The sequence below is a fragment of the Cottoperca gobio genome, chromosome 8 (genome assembly GCF_900634415.1).
Source record: "Cottoperca gobio chromosome 8, fCotGob3.1, whole genome shotgun sequence".
Taxonomy (NCBI): Eukaryota; Metazoa; Chordata; class Actinopteri; order Perciformes; family Bovichtidae; genus Cottoperca; species Cottoperca gobio.
Window position 1 is genome coordinate 16,685,582 of NC_041362.1, and position 16,694 is coordinate 16,702,275.

The following is a 16,694-nucleotide window of genomic DNA, read 5'->3' on the forward strand; positions in this document are numbered from 1 at the left end:
TTCATGTGGATGTCAACACTTTTATTGGACCAAACCTTTACAGTCCATCAGATATGAAACAATGATCTAATGGACAGGCTTCAGTATGACACAGCAGTTTGTGAGCTCATGATGGTTAATGTCCCACTCCACGGTAAATCACGAGTTCTCGTACCGTGACGTGACGTAAAGCCAGTGAGGATTGTTTCTGGGGCATCCCCATCGACCAGACTTTAGCACGGGAAGCAGGAGAGCAGAAGACGTCTCCCAAACATGGCTTTGAATCGGAATCATTCGCAAAACGGCGGTGTTTTGATAAACAACGGAGAAAGGTATGTGCATTATGTTGCGTCCATGGTTACATTTATGTAGCAGCTAGCTGAGGCCTCTCTTCTGGGCTTGTTTACCTTCTACTTTCCAGTGCGTAGTCAACATGATGCTATCCGACCGCTAGCCTGGCGCTAGCTGGCCTGGCTACCATTTGCATAAGTAGCTAACACATCTGTTCCATTATTGACGTTTGCTTCAGCTGTGTTTGTCATTTCTGGGCAATTCAAACATTATGTTAAATGTTTTAAACTTGGGTAATATAATATTGACCGACTTTATAACATCCGTGTACCTTGACAGTTGGTTTTGCTGTTAAACAATATGGCTAACTTATAAGGTTAGCCGACTACCAAAACAGGAAGTAGCGGTGTTGACATAACAGCATCATCAAGATATGCTCGTGTTGAAGGCTCCACGTTGACTAATTCACATTTCTTCACAAGTTGTGTGTACGTGTGCGTGTGTGTACTTGCTTGTCACAGCCAGCTGTGACAAGCAATTTTTTGAAACTACTATAACATAATTGTATCAGTATACCTTTTTATTGTGGCTGTAACAGGGTACTTTATTTTCATCTGCTTCTACTTTTCAGTGTTTTAAGGGAATGTAAGAATGTGGAGCTGTCCTTCAGCGATGTCAACGGCAAGATGGACCTGCTTAGGGGGACCAAGAAGGGCACCATTTACCTCACACCATACAGGGTACAACCATAACATATATGTAACGGCTGCTGCTGTCTTCTTGATTGGAGAGTTGTCAGTGTCCATCTCACACTTCCTGTTGTAACTCTCCCCAAACTCTCCCTTGTCTCTTCCCTCATTCACTGGCATAGTTGCTGTTTGTGTCCAGTAATACCAAGGATTGCATGGGTTCAGCCATGTTCCCCTATTATCTGATGAAGGGCTGCAGCATTGAGCAGCCAGTCTTTGCAGCCTAACTACATTAAAGGGACAGTGTCTGCTGAACCTGGTGGTAGGTTGCCTTTTGTTTTAAGTCATAACTACTATATTAATTAATTAGTTTCATAAAAGGTCATATTATTGCAAAATATAATAGACATTAGGTCATTATCTTAGACAAAATACAGGGACTGCACAATAAAACAAAAGTGTAGCTTTCTGTATTTGTTCTAAACGTTGTTGACTCTCATTAGGTGGCTGGGAGGGCCAGGCCAGTTTCAAGATGTCATTCACCAGTGGAGGAGCCATAGAGGTGGGACAGCATCTCTTCAAACTGGCCACTAATGGTTTGTATGCTAGTTTCCTTAATCACTGTGTCCCATGTTTTGCAATGCTGAATATTAGTGTAATACTCCTTTAAGGTTCTCTATAATGAATTTAGAGCATATATTTTGATTGAGGGATAGCCTCCACACAACTCACAACATGGCAACAGCTGAGCTGGCGGCTGGCAGCTAACGGTGCTCACAGCACGGAAACAGTGCTGACAGAGCTAACAGTGTTACAGTGCAACCCCACTGTACGTGACCAAATCGCATGAAATCACGTCCGTCCTACCGTGCCGGTAGTGTGTCTTGTATTCGGCTGAACAAATGTCTTATGACTCAGACATATGCTGAATTTATGGATAGATTATAAACTACGATACAGATATCATTAGTCTCGCTTTAGCATACCCTGGTATCAAACTGTCAGGACACCATTAAATGTTAACATGGCAAATAGTTGTTTGCTGCTATATTAATGTTCAGAGTGCCCTATATAAAACCTTTTAATACCTGGGTACAAATACCACATTGTAAAAATACACTTTTTAAGGTTAAAATTGTAACCGTAAAGAAATAAAATCAGAAATGTACTGAAGGCCCCAATACTATAGATTATGTTAGATGTGAGTGAATCCATGATTTTTGAAAATTCCAGTTTATTTGTTGCAAAAGAACCTTTTTCTCTTGCTGTGTTTCAGCTTCTCGCGCTGCTCCTGCACAAAACGGTGCTGCCTCTTACGGCTATCCTTCACCTGGAATGATGAATGGCTACGGCCCACCTCCACCTGCTCCTCACGGCTATACTTACACACCCCCTCCCCAGCAAAATGGATTCTACCAGGGCCCTCTCCCTGCTGCTGACAACATGGGCTATCCCCAGCCAACGGCTGCTGCAGGTACAGAATTCAGTCATTTGTAATATGACATCTGTATGTGCTTTTAGATTAGTGTACCAGTATGTGTGCATTAGTAAAATAATATTAACTCAAGGTCTACTTAATAGCTTTTTCCTATAGATCTCTTTTAATTTTTTTGTTCTTTCGCTCTAACATTCAATACCTGTAAATACGGCTGCAACAAACGGTTCTTTTCATTATTGATTTTTCTACTGGTTATTTTCTGCCTTTTTTAAATGTCTAGTTATGTCAAAAAGTTCCAAACCTCAAACATATTCAGTTTAATATGATATGAAAAAAGAGAAAAGCAGGAAATCTCCATATTTGAGTGGCTGAAAACAGCCTTTTCTGATATTTTTGCATGAAAAACGACTAACGATTAATCTTTTATCAAAATAGTTGGCAATTTATTCTGTTTTGTTTTTAGCTTAGAATGAGCCCCTAATATTTACATAGGGAGCGAGTTAATCGATGTAGAAAATATACTGTAATTATGTGTACATACTTTCATAGCTTTTAGCTTTTAGCCTGTGTATGCAGTGCACACATTTTTATATCTTGTATACACATTTTTCATCAAATGTCCTTAATGCGCATAAGTAAAATCCTGGCTTAAGGCCAAATAATGCTGCAATGTCGCTCTCTCCCTGTTAGTGTTTTGTTTTTTGGTCTTGTTAGTCTTGTTTTTTGGTCTTTGCTGTGTCACTAATTGCCCAAACAGACTGTAACCTTCTTTGACCTTCAAACTCCATCTCTGTTTTTTCTGTTGTCTTTCTGTGTTCCAGGAATGTACCCATCTGGTTTTGACTACATGGCCCCACCTCCCCCCTACCCTGGGCCACCACAGAATTGGGCTGCACCCCCCCAGAACTGGACAGCAGCACCACAACCACCTCAAGGTGTCTGTCCCTCTGTGTCTCTGTGTCTCTGTGTCTCTGTCTCTGTCTCTGTCTCTGTCTCTGTCTCTGTCTCTGTCTCTGTCTCTCTCTCTCGCTCTCGCTCTCGCTCACTCTCTCTCTCTTATTTATGATCTCTGCATGGCTGTGTCACTGCACCCGTCAGATCTGATCTGTCTGCCTCAAAGTGAATCACTTCGTAGCATGCCACCTAAAAAGGGGTGCTGATGTCTCATCCACTACACATCAAAATTACACAGATTTAAAGTATCTCTCCTTTACCTCTTCTTCCCCATTCTCTTTTCTAGTCCCTTGTGGATTTCAGTGAAAACAGGCTCACCCTGCACATGGGGGTGGCACAATGTCTATTTTAGGAAGAGCTTGAGTTAGGACGTCCGCCTCTCCTCAGGGTGTGCCTGTGGGTTTTGTCTCAATGATTCCTGGAGCTGTCAGTTGTTGTGCTTCACATGACAAATGCTGCGCTCCTCGCATCAGCTCTCCTTACAGTGTTTGGAGCTTTGGCGTCTGTTCCTAAATATTTTCAGCAGTCATCACTGTCTGTCTTAATTTCCCTGTCTTTGTCACATCTCATTTTATGCACAGGTAACTCCAAGGCAGCTGAAGCAGCAGGCAGTGCGTATTACAATCCCAGCAATCCACACAATGTCTACATGCCCATGGTAAACTGCTTTGCTTTTCTTCTCCTCAGTTAAAGATGTGTCGAAGTGACACAACAGCGCTTTTACTAAGTTTTTGTTTTTTTACTTTACTCCCACGCAGGAGCGGCCTCCACCATATGCACCTTATCCAAACTCTCCTGAGAAGAAAAGTAACTGAAGCTCAGGCACCGTCACTTCTACGACACTCCTCCCTCGTCCTCTGTATCTTAAATAAATTCTAAAGCAAGGAGTAATGTTGATGGATACCTACTCGGTTGTAGAATACAGGAAAGAAAATGCAAGTCAATAGAGGGTTCAAAGATGTCAGTGATAATTCACCAACGAATCAATGATATTTTGGATACTGGACTGGCTTACAAAATCAATCTCATCTTTTAAATACAAATTTACCTTTTACTTAAGTTCATTTAAAAATGATTGACAACTTGTAACTCTAGCTAGACTCATTAACATTCTCAGTGATGGGATTTATTTCTGTCTAATTCTCTAGCACGTAGGTCAGGGCACCAAAACTGTCCTGAAGAGCTGAAAGAAGGAGGCAGTATGGGGAATGTATTTTTTAAGACAGATTTATTACCAAAACATTTTGTAGCAATTTCTTGATTGCAGTTCCTGTAGTTATTAACAATAGCAACTCCTATTATAAAAAAGTATTTTTGCAGTATCATTGAAGGTACTGTGTGTGTGTTTCCTATACAGTTTTGCGTTGAGTAGTTGTCCTTATACAAAACCGGGACTGGGTTGAATAGTGTTTAGTGATACATTATATGATTGATTCTCATACGATGATTAGAAAAACAATTGCGAGTTAAAGTTTCCCTAACATATGACCAACGTGATCCTGCACTAGTTACATTACAGTCGAAGTAATTTCCTTCATTCTCTCCGTCTCCATCATTTTAATATACGTTCTAGTCTTTTGTTATGAAAAGGTGCAATGCATTGTTTGAAGAAAAGGGGATCAGATAGATTTCTTGCTTAACAAGTCTATGTATGTGCAATATTTCAACCTCTCATAACAAGGTTAAAGGTGACGAGCTGGCGTTACCTGAATGACCCCGTGGCCTACTCCTAGCTTCTATTGTATTCATGTATGCAAAGCCAAGCTGAAACCAGAACTCTCTTTGTGTAATTACACTAGTTTGGGGTTACAGGGCCACAGCGGTGTATTAAGGGCCCGTCAGTGTTTCGCCTGCCGTCGAAACCTCTGAATTGAAACCATTTGTATCCAGATTACAGTAAGCTGAGACGCCGACAGGCCGTGTAATCGCAGCCCGCTCATTATACATCAGTTAACACCTGTTTGAAAGTCTATTTGCACACAGTTGAAGTGGATAAAGGATTTATTTTGTTTTGTTTTGTTTTTAGTTTGCTTGAATTAATCAAATGTCTGTATATTAATATCTCTCTTGCAGTAATTATTCCTTCTGCTGAATTTTGTCTGTCAATTTAAATCTAATAAATAAGTCATTTATTGAATTTTGATGTTTGTCATTTATCTCATCCTGAATTTTTAACACTGAATGACTTTAAATGAAACATTTATCCAACCCTCATAATTGGGTTAAATATCTAATTGACATTTACTGCCGCATTCAGACATTCAATCTACATTATGTAAATGAAGTCCATTTACAACCATGTTTATTTTACCATCCATTAAGTTGCACATTTACTTAGGTTAGCTGCTCATTGCTTTCTCTGAATTTTGTTCCATTAAAGTGTACTGGTAATTATTTAGCTAAATAAAGGCTCAACGTTTACTTATTCAGAAGTAAACCTACACGTGTGTGTGTGTGTGTGTGTGTGTGTGTGTGTGTGTGTGTGTGTGTGTGTCCCAGTTAGCGTTTTAACAAAGAAAGAAATACAACTAGAACGATCTGCACTGAATAACATATTTATTATGTTATGAAACACTATCAAATCTGAACATTATATTCACTCATCACAGGTACAGATGTATCGCATAACACAGTTTCAAGAGTAATAAATAAAGATGGCATTGTCATGCACTAAAACACAAAATATTCACGACACACAAATGCTTTGTGGATCAACATATAATCACAGAGTTTAGAACAACACCTATAGCTAGCTAAGTTCACAGCTGTCCAACCATAAAGACTAATAAAGACTAGTTCTACTTTATGGCTCAACTCCTATTTCTTTCCAGTTCCTTACTCAGGAAAATGAAGTGTGCTTTTTACTCCCATGTATCTAATGCTCTATAATTCTATACATTTCTCTGTAGCCGTCACAACATTGTAAACTAGATCAAAGATGTGCAAAGCCCTACTGAGTGCTCTTTAGGGAGATGAGAGCTCTACAGGGAATTCAGGACAACAAATCATGTATTTCAATACAGATTATATTAAAATATTCACTAAGTATGCAGTAGCATACCAGTTTATCTAAAGGTAGTTTCTTTAAGCTGTATTTTCCCTTGGCGTAGAGAACTGAACGGCAGTGATGCAAAGCTTTCAGATCTGTATGAAGCGCATTACATGGAAGAAACACTTTCACGTCTTATCACTACATTTGTCGAGAAGCCTTTCTCATCACGTGTTGTTTCAGAGCAACAAGGGGGAGTTTAAATTAGAAACATAAATAAAGCGTGATATTAAATGAGAGAAAGCTGATTCTAAATGGTCCCATTCCTTGAATATCTAACTTAAGTGTAGCTACTGTACGTGTGACAAGCAGAAGATCAGATGGGTAAAGGCAACATGGGTAATCTCTATCCGTCCATTTGGGTTTAAAGGTCTATCAAGTCCCCATATTGCTCTTACCAATCAAATACTGTTAGAGCTACAGGATTGTCATCAGTGAAAGTGTAATTGAGGTTGAATGAAGGATTCAGCGTGAGATCAGATCTGACCGAATGGCTCCTACGGCTCTTCCTGTAGAAACCACACCTCGTTGCGGCGTCCGTAAGGCTTGAGCGGTGGGTCGTAGCTACAGCAGAAGTACTGCTTGCGCTGAAAGGGGGCCGTCTCACCCAGGGTGCGTGTCAAACGCAAGGCCTCTGCTCGGTACTCAGTCTCCCCTGCGAAGCCTCCAGACTGCCTGCAAAACACAAAACAATGACTTTTTATTAATAAGGTGGATGATGAGTGTCAGTTTAAAGGGACAGTGTACCCCAAAATCTTTTTCCCTCTTACCTGTAGAGTTATTTATCAATCTAAATAGCTTTGATGCGAGTTGTGTTGGCGATATCAGCCGTAGAGATGTCTGCCTTCTCTCCAATATAATGGAACTAGATGCACTCTGTCTCTTTCCAGAAATCATGACGTGGTTACTCAAGATAATCCACATTTTCAAGGAAGCATGGATCTCCTCATGGACGAGAGACTCCTGCCAACTCATTGGTGGATGTAGTTCGGTAGAAAGAAAATAGTTCCTATATAAAACTGCTCACAACAACATGTGAGTTCTTGAGTATTCATGATTTCTGGAAAGAATGTATTTCTTTTGGCGCTTTGAGCTCCACAAGACGAGTGCCATCTAGTTCCATTATATCTGAGAAAAGGCAGAAATCTCTCCAACACTCGGCAACTCACACCAAACACAATTATGTGAACTTTTTACTGAATATATTAACTAAGGCCTCTAAAAATTAAATAGCTATTAGTGCATTTGGGTCCAAAGTTTGGACAAAATCACAGAGGAAACTTAAATATTGGAGATATCTTAAAATTCCTTGTATATATATATAACACTTTAAATAACACGTACAGAGCGTAGACAGTCATGCCGGGCCGATCCTCAATGGCGATGGCACTGTCTGTGGGAGTCGGGGGGCTTTGCTGGTAGCTGGTGGGGACACGAATGGCGACCACCAAACGGCGAGACAGAACCCCGTCATTCCGCGGATACACTGTGATGATGATGGGAGCTGCTGTACCCATGGCCACACCTTAGAGGATGAAGTGAGAGACAGAAAGTGAGTTTAAAAAGGGGGAACAAGGAGAAACGCCACTATCCTCCCTAAAGCGAACAACCCACATCTAAAGGTCAGCGGTTGTGAGTAAATTGCACCTCTATGAATATCAAGCAAAGTAACTGATGATTCTGCACTGAGGCCTTGTTTCCAGACTGCACTTTTGGTTGGCTGAGGTTACAGTATATATGTCTGTTGAGCTGAAGCTGGGAAGTGTCTGAGTATTATTACAATTTGGATTTATCCTCCAATAAAGATAAGCCATTTCAAGAGAGACAGTTTATACTCTAACAATAGTTTGTTTATTCAAAATGAACTATATATATATATGTATCAATGTAACTCCATAAACAAAATTGGAAAACTGAGAAAAGATTGTTATATTTTCCATCCTTCTGTAAACTGCAGAACTGGCCTCGCACTTGATAAAGAGCCATTATATGACTTACCTTCAATTATTAGTCCAATGAGTTTCTTCTCTGTTTCCTTAATCAGATTAGGAAAATCTTACTTTTACATAACATCAGTACTCTTGGTTCATACTTTACTTATGTGTGTGTGTGTGATAAGACGTGTAAGCCTGAAAGAGGAACAGGAAAGATAACAGGCAGTCGATGAGCCACATTAGGTCCTCTAATATCTCCGCACAGTTTGATTTTCTGATTGGCTTACCTTGTTCATTGCTGCCACCGATGTACATGAGCAGCTTCCTCACCAGCTCTCCCGTCACTTGGTCGAAGGTTCGCCCCTCCGAGGAGACAACGGCGTACTTGGCACCATCGTACCGCCGCACCTCAAAGCTCACTCCATCCTGGGGAAGAAAATAAAATCAGGGGGCGGTTTAAGCATCAGCAGGCCGACCACAGCTGCACATTAAGGCATTCACAGATGCAGAAATTGCTTTTATTATGCACATACACCCACACACGCAGCCATCCCTAGTTTTCTTTACTAGGGATGGCTGCATGGGAGAGGTTAAGCTCAGATATGATTCACCTCTGACACACTGATGTTGACAATCTGCTACCAAGGACGAAATCCTTGAACTGGCGGGGGTTAACACTTGGAGGGTTCAGTGTGTGTGTTTGTGTAAGTGTGACTGCACACATGTGGGTGTGTGAAACCAATGTGGGCAGCCAAATAATGAGATGCAGATGAAATGTATTTACACTGATTTGATTTAGTTTCTTCTGCTCTGCAGGGTTCAGTCATCCTACAGAGAATAATGGGCAAGAGATGTCTTACATAACAGCGCACAGGGAAACACACACAAAACTCGCCCCCACCCCCAGACTTGCAGCGTCAAAATGATGCAACAGTTTTGCATTAAATATGATTAAGTGGGGCTAATGTGGAGCACAGTCACTCAGCTATGCTGCTGCTGAGCAATAACTTTAATAGGTTTTGAAGGGATCTATCCACTGCAGAGAATGTGATGCAGGTTTCAAATACAGCTGCTCATTCTACTAATGTGATTACACTGTTTATAGCTCCGTGTTTGTATGCATGACATTTTGGAATTTATTGTCATTGTGATTTTGTTCTCCTTACAGTGTTTACCATCTCTCTATAATAAGGAGCTGGCTGTTGTCAAATATACAGTTCATTATTTTGCAGATGATGTGGGTTTTTTTCTTCAAATTGCAGCAAAAAAAGACAACAAAGGAAATACACTCGAGGCATCGTTTCCACTGCATACACTCATTCTTACGTGGGCTTCTCAAGTATCTTTTCTCTTTCCTGAGGGAAAACACAAATCTCAGAATATCATGCAAATGTTTTTGTCTTTGTCTCGTATATAAGCGAAGGACAGAGCGCAGGACTCCGACGAACTCTGAGTTTACACCAATGATGCTTGGTGCTCAAACAGTCAAAGTTGATAGACAATTTTTTCCCCTGAATTGTTAATGTTAAGATGTCGGCCATATTATCTTCCCAGATAATTCACTGGTGTTTCTTATGTTTTTCTTTGTGTAGTCTAAATGGACTACAACTGCTTATCTTGCATTTCTAAATCATGCTCTATTTTCCATATAGGGTGTTTAAATGTCCAATTGCTATATTTGTGTTAATAACCATTTTCATCCACCTCATCTTATTCAAAATCCACCCCAGTGGTAAACAGAAGTCCTGCAATCAGACGACGCAGCCATATTAATTCCTCAGAACATACACGATAACACTATGTTATCATTGAGCTCTAACTAGTGACAGGTACCCAGGCTCCTGCTTAGTAATTACAAGCGTTGTGCTCTGTATGGCTTGTCAGCGGGACCGCCATTAACATTGTGTATGGGTGACATACCGAGAAAGCGGAGCCTGACTTCAGTTAAGCAGTGTAATTATTTTTCTGTGGCTGTGTCTGTTTAGCTGCCATCTTATACAATGATAATTACTCTGTGCCTGAGGAGAGCACATAAGGGTATTATCAACACTGTGACTGTTAAATTGATATTTCATGTTCGTCCACATTCATTAGCAAACTTCTAGCTGAGCACCTATATGTTGTCGTTATTCTGGTGCAAATGTGTGTGGGTATGTACATATGTATGCCCTGCCAACTCCTCTGTATTCTGTATCAGTTTTAATTAAGAGTGTTGGGTGTCAGAGTCAGGCGGGTGCTGCACAGATCAGGTGATGAGCTCTGATTTCAATACCCACTGTTTAATAAAGTCAGTCAGGTCCGGAGATTGGACGATCTTTGAGCTCTGCCTTTTCATGAACACTTAGAAGAAGTGTGGGTACTGTGATGACCTTCGATATCACGCTGCATTTGGATCAGAAATATAAATGATCACTAATTATAATCATATTCGTTCCCACTTTTCAAATGTGAAATAGTTTAAATGCAGTTATTTGTACACATGCTGCTGGCTTAAACAGCCGTTTTCCGAATTTCAGCTTCAGACAATGGATGTTAGTATGCCGTATCAGGACAGATCTGCTTTCCGTGTGTGTGTGTGTGTGTGTGTGTGTGTGTGTGTGTGTGTGTGTGTGTGTGTGTGTGTGTGTGTGTGTGGTTGTGGGTAAATGTGTCACTTTGGGTCATTTGATTCCCTGCCTCTCTGGTCAGTTTGGCTGGAAGTCCTCTTTGTCTCAGTCTGTGTGCCTTTGTTAGCTGCTATTCAGAGATAAGCCCCATGCCAACTGTGACATTACATGGCTATGTGCGCATTTACAGTAGTGCACTGTGGGTCAACAGGACACGAGAGAAGAACCTCGAAAAGGGCTGTCGGGCATTGCCTCAGTAAACAACACACATCAGTGAGTTTACTGGAATCTAAGTGTGCATACATTAAATCTAGGCAAACACAGTATTTATATAAACATAACAAGGGGTGGGCTGTTGACATGGAAAGGGCATGCCCTTCCTACTCTGTGACGTCAGTTGTCCATGGTCAGTGTATCGGTGTACACAAGTCCATACATTATATGTGAGCTCTTGGGTTAACCACAAACACACATCTGACCTGCATCCTCTTTCAAGGCAGGCACACACATGCATCTACAATGTCATGATGGAAAAAACAAAACTGAGGTTACTCTCAGCATCACCATCTGTATTCATCCCTGGCTGGCTGATTGGCAGAGGACCTCTGGCTGGTTTGCCCCTTTGCCCCACACTGTGCGGCTCAGCAGGCATCTTTATAGGTCACAAGCAATTAACTGCCAGGCTGTCAGTTAATGTTACAGGGGTTGTGACAACAGCAGGAAACACACTGCAAAGTCAATGCCCATTTTAAACCCAATTGCCATAACAAAACCTAGCTAATGTTAAGTACTGGATAAAATATGTATGCAAACAGGAGGAGAAACATTGCACCTTTACTGTACAGTAGGAATAACTTGCGTAATCAGCCATGGAGAGAGAATGTGCAGAAAAGATGTCAGAGTGACGAAGTTGTGTCTGACAGACAGGTGTCCGCGCGCTTCTTCCTTACCTTCGTCTCGCTGCTGAGCAGTTTATATTCCGTCTCCTCGGTGTTTCCGAAGAGCGAATTCTTCATCATGCCAAACATGTCGGCCAGGTCACCTCTCCTCTCTCCGCTCCGTTGGTTTGTTGTCTGTCCTCCTTTTCCGTCCTTGTTGCTTTTCTGTAGACAACTTTCTCTCCGACAGCTCCCTTACGTGGTCGTCCAACTCCTACAAAAAACCTAGATACACGAGAGGTATCACGATAAATATGCTCGAACGCACAAATTATGCGCGCCTCTGTTCCAGTGAGCACAGATCTCTCAACAGATGCTTTTTTTCCTTTCGGAGACAGAAGTTACTTGGAGATGCTGAGTCCTCGCCTAGGAATGAACAAATCAGCCTCCACTCTGACGGGTGGAGTGTCTCCGCCCTCCTCCGCTCAGTCTTTCCTCCTACCAGCTTGACGCGCACTTATATCACGACCGTACACTCATAAACCTTTAAATTCACTTACAGTGGGGCATCAAGCTGGCAGCATGGGGTTAATTTCCCGTGGCGTATTACCCCCAGATGGGTCTAGGTCGCTGCTGAAAATACATAAACTAATTCCCCGGTATGAGATGCAACATCATAACTATAGGGAGTCACCTCCTCCAAATCCCCCCTGCCCTAAAACAGAGTAACCTTCAGTGCCACTCAGCTTTTGTTAGCGGTTCTCTCTCATTCGGTTTGTCATGGCTGTCTGCTCCAGGATCCAGGATGCATGAAAACAGTGGGGAGTTGAGAAGCACATTTACATCCTGCTTTTTGTGCAATACAAAATTTGACACAAGCCATTGGTTTGTCAGTATGCATTGGACTTTCTTTCCAGGACTGTGTGTGTGTGTGTGTGTGTGTGTGTGTGTGTGTGTGTGTGTGTGTGTGTGTGTGTGTGTGTGTGTGTGTGGGCCAACGCACGGCTTCTTGCTCCCTGTGTCACAGTGCGTTGCTTTGCTTCAGGGTTGGTCTATTTAAATTCACACTGAAGGCAATGTTAGTCACAACTGGAGAGTAAGAGGAAACAGGAAGGGCAGATTTAATGAAAAAAAGAAGTGGGATGGACAACATTGGGCCAGAACAGCTGAGGTACTGTATGAGGGAGCTTTGGATGGAGGGAAAATGTAATAGAGAAGAGACAAGATTCCATCCAAGCTGGCACTGCAGACATCACTGGGACATCGTATAATATAAGACAATTTATTTGAATGTTTATTTCATTACATTAATTTTTTGTTGACTCACAGCTTGTGATTTTTTATTTTTCTGTATTTAGGTATTTTTTTTACCCCTTCTGGTAATTATTTTATTTAGATATCGCCTCTGTGTCTATTACTTTAAATTGCTAATGACTCCAATGCTACATGCATTATTGTAAGAAAGTATAAGAATTAGTCTTGAATGCTCAAATGAAATGTATGGGAACTATAACTGCTCAAAAAAAACTATTCAAGCTAATGTGTGGTCAAGTTGTTTAAATAACTGAGAAAGTGTAACAGTGACTAATATTTTTATTATTTAATGTGACAGATGAATCAAAAGGAAAATGTACTTACAGTCAATTTGAATGGTTGCCAAAACACAAACAAAAGCAGGTGTGGACAAGATGTAAGGTACAGTATATTTACAGCTAAACAGATTTTCTTTAATCATAGCGTATATTTTCACAGTTGCTTCAAATGATCTGAGATTATTCTCATATTGAACATTGGTAGAACAACACAACAGGAATACATCGAGTTTCCTCAAAGCAGTCCATAACAGCACAATCTCCAGTCTGCCATACTCCAAACATTTATCCCTTTGCACTTTAGTTTTCATGTGGTGAATTGTGAGACCAGGTGAACCAGAGAGTGTCAAGATTTTCTTCCAATGTCCTCACTTCTCCCAGCCTTTACCTCCTGGCTGACTTGGCAACCTGAGCCCCACGAGGGCAGCCACTTCTTCTCGGCTGCGATCGCCCTTGCCATGGTAAAGTTTGTGCAGGGCCAGGTGGCTCCTGGTAGACCCCAGCAAACACAGGTATGTGTGTGAGTCATGGTGTGCCTCCTGCTGGGCACGGCAGTATCTTTCTCCTGTTACCTGTGAGAGGGCGGAAAGACATTTTTAGTAAAGATCAAATCCTCAACCGGATCATAACATAATTAGCCAACATGCACATTTTCACTTTATTGACTTAATTAGTTACCATGGAGTAAAATGAAATCAATATCTATGAAGAAAAGCCAGAAGGTCTTGCTGGTGGACAACATGGAGTGAGCAATGACTCAAGACTACACAACACATGTGCCTATACATCACAGGCTTTTTCTGCCAGAATGTTTTCTTCCTTCATCAACCGTAACAGCTACATGGACCGTAAGCATTTGGTCCTGTCCCTATAGAGTTTCACATATACATTACAATGCCTTGGAGGCTTTTGGGAGCTTGGACAAATATACAGTGACAAGCAAGAGTTGCTCCAAGCTATTTTGCTACAATGACTGCACATGCATTAGACCAGCCTGGTGAGCCATGTTCTCCCAAGCATAAATAACACAAGCTTTGAGCCTATATAGCCTACTCTAAGAGGTTAAAAACACTAACCCTTTATTTGAACAAGCAGCTCTACTGTGCTTTGGGTGAACAGAGAAACAAGCAGAATCACAAGCACTCAGATGGGCTCTTTGTTAACAGATTGTTAATGCTATATGCTTAATTTAAGAGTAATTATAGAAATGAATTAAAAATACATACATAGTTAAATTTAGGACAACCCTTGACTGAAAAATGTGAAGATGAATGTGGTCATGTAAAAGGAATTTTAAACAAAACAAAAACGTTTAAACATAGCTACAACTATCTATTTAATGATGAGTACACATTCCTTGAAAACCTAAAATCAGTGAACCTTCCTTGAAGACTTAAATTAAATACCATTTAGTGGATGCTGCTGTTATAATGTGTTAGGTTTGTGTTCACGTTAACGCACAGACCAATAAACGACGATGATTTGAACACAATTCATTTATCAATGCTATGCAGCAGCATGCAGTCTGGTGAGCGGAGGAACCGGTTAGGAACTTATATATTTAGCTAATTCATTATCACGTCTGGTCTCACCACTGAGCTATGCTAAGGCTAGTTAGTGGCTGGCTAATGTTAGCATGTCCTCCAGTCACCTTGTGCTGAACTGTTACTTGGCGAATAACACTAAGTAGTCAAAAACAAAACAGCAGTGTCACATTAGCTATTCGCTCGTTTCTCACGTTTGTAAACGACTAAAGGGCGAACATTATGTTCACTTAACTAGCTAGTAAATGTAAAGCGGTAACGTTTTCATTCAGTTATCAGGTTAGCTTAAGCTAGCATGCTGTTTGTAATGTCAGTTGGTTAACGTTAGCTCAACGCATTTGGTGAGAAACTCGCCTTATTCTTACGAAACTGGTCCATAACATAGGAGTAGGCCAGGGACCGTTTGTAAGTCGGTCCTTGGATGACACGTAGTTCTTTCAGTATTCCTCGGCAGACTCGTATGGGTGATGACAGCGCTGCCATCTCTGAACGGTGTTGTGATTGTGCTGCGCATGAAGCCAGGCACACTCAATCCAACACCGCACAATCGATCAAACTACTATTAACCGACCACAAGGCGGCGCCATGTCCCGCCAATTAGTTCACGACGACTCATGTGACGCTTCTGTCCCAACTAACATTTTCCTGCAGCAGTTCTAAGGTAACGTGGATTTAACGTACACATAGTTTATTTTAAGGGAGTATAGAAATGTGCAGCTTCTGCTCTTTTGTGGGTTTGACATCCGGTGTTCGTCAAACTAATTTCGCCTTCCTTATCAACCCCTCCACCAAAGCTCCGACGACCCTGCTTGTAGTCCTGCTGTAGGAGCCCAGGGTAAGAGCATGTTTAAAGTCACTGGTTTACATCTAATGAAAACCCTTCATGAAGGAGAACAACTAACGTTTCACTCCCTCAAACTAAAAGTGTTTAAAGTGCTGTAACAGTTACTGTACTTTAACTACAGTGACTGTACTGAGAGTTCACTCACAGGTGCAAAAGTAAGTAGGCCTAATTAGGAAACGAACATGTAAGCTCATCAAATTCCCTGAATAAATAAAGTGTGAAAATAACGTTAACTGTGATATTTATCTCCATAATTGTCCTGTAATTGTTCTTATTTAGTTAATTGTTTATTGTATTTTCGAAGAGAGAAGAAAGCTGCAACAACGGTGTGTCCTCGGTCACATTCGAAGCCTCCTTCACATGGATTCCACCTTTTATTGTAAGGTAATTTCTTAATATGCATGTGCACAATCGAATACTGAACAGTACTTCCCTGAAATGTTGCGCTCTTCAGTCAGCCGCACACAAGCCACCTGTCATTGCAAATACAATTGGGTTTGATTGCGAGTGAAGTAATTACTGTCTGATAAACGGGTCAGCGGAGAAGAGACAGTGGGGACTTTAGAGAGTTGTAATCATATTTTCTTCCAGGATCTGTCAGTATCTTTCTGTCTCTTTCTTCCCTTTACCATGAATAACAACTTTAACATAGATATAACCAAACTATACATGTGGGCTGTGGGAACAAATTGAAAACAACTTATTCCCTGAAGAGAATAAAACAAAAGAGTGTGGCTTACATCACTCTCTTTTGAGTATGAAAGTCTATCAGGAACACAATGTCTTGTCTTTGTGGCCATGTCTAATGAAATGTAATGGATTCTATATGTCAGTAAATCTGGTCATTTGGTTCATGGCCTTTCTGATCGCAGGATACAATATCTAACTAATGTGGT

At 41.1% G+C, this 16,694-nt stretch overlaps 3 protein-coding genes across 3 annotated transcripts; 1 reads left to right on the plus strand and 2 right to left on the minus strand.

Annotated features, from left to right (window-relative positions):
* The first annotated feature begins 46 nt into the window (after positions 1–46).
* On the plus strand, positions 47–5,488 carry wbp2nl (WBP2 N-terminal like). The gene is given in 9 exon segments (XM_029438290.1): positions 47–311; positions 902–1,010; positions 1,142–1,243; positions 1,245–1,281; positions 1,463–1,555; positions 2,236–2,433; positions 3,219–3,332; positions 3,933–4,009; positions 4,110–5,488. Coding segments are annotated over 9 exon segments (846 nt in total). The 5' UTR covers positions 47–252; the 3' UTR covers positions 4,167–5,488.
* Positions 5,489–5,890: 402 nt separating this feature from the next.
* LOC115012394 (heme-binding protein 1-like) lies at positions 5,891–12,319 on the minus strand. The gene is made up of 4 exons (XM_029438001.1): positions 11,891–12,319; positions 8,622–8,760; positions 7,745–7,925; positions 5,891–7,075 (listed from the first exon to the last, which is right to left on the minus strand). Exons 1-4 carry the CDS (start codon positions 11,966–11,968, stop codon positions 6,898–6,900), a joined length of 576 nt encoding a protein of 191 aa, XP_029293861.1. The 5' UTR covers positions 11,969–12,319; the 3' UTR covers positions 5,891–6,897.
* A 1,074-nt stretch (positions 12,320–13,393) lies between these two features.
* fmc1 (formation of mitochondrial complex V assembly factor 1) lies at positions 13,394–15,506 on the minus strand. The gene is made up of 2 exons (XM_029437085.1): positions 15,309–15,506; positions 13,394–13,982 (listed from the first exon to the last, which is right to left on the minus strand). Exons 1-2 carry the CDS (start codon positions 15,435–15,437, stop codon positions 13,779–13,781), a joined length of 333 nt encoding a protein of 110 aa, XP_029292945.1. The 5' UTR covers positions 15,438–15,506; the 3' UTR covers positions 13,394–13,778.
* Between the last annotated feature and the right edge of the window lie 1,188 nt (positions 15,507–16,694).

What these genes read in the sequence shown, in the direction of transcription:
- LOC115012394 (XM_029438001.1), bottom strand. Translation starts at nt 11,968, where the DNA reads ATGTTTGGCATGATGAAGAATTCGCTCTTCGGAAACACCGAGGAGACG. An exon ending in CGGTGGCAGCAATGAACAAG is followed by an intron (nt 7,926 to 8,621) that starts GTAAGCCAATCA and finishes TCATCCTCTAAG; the next exon opens with GTGTGGCCATGGGTACAGCA. An exon ending in GGCATGACTGTCTACGCTCT is followed by an intron (nt 7,076 to 7,744) that starts GTACGTGTTATT and finishes TGTGTTTTGCAG; the next exon opens with GCAGTCTGGAGGCTTCGCAG.
- fmc1 (XM_029437085.1), bottom strand. Translation starts at nt 15,437, where the DNA reads ATGGCAGCGCTGTCATCACCCATACGAGTCTGCCGAGGAATACTGAAA. An exon ending in ACCAGTTTCGTAAGAATAAG is followed by an intron (nt 13,983 to 15,308) that starts GCGAGTTTCTCA and finishes GCCCTCTCACAG; the next exon opens with GTAACAGGAGAAAGATACTG.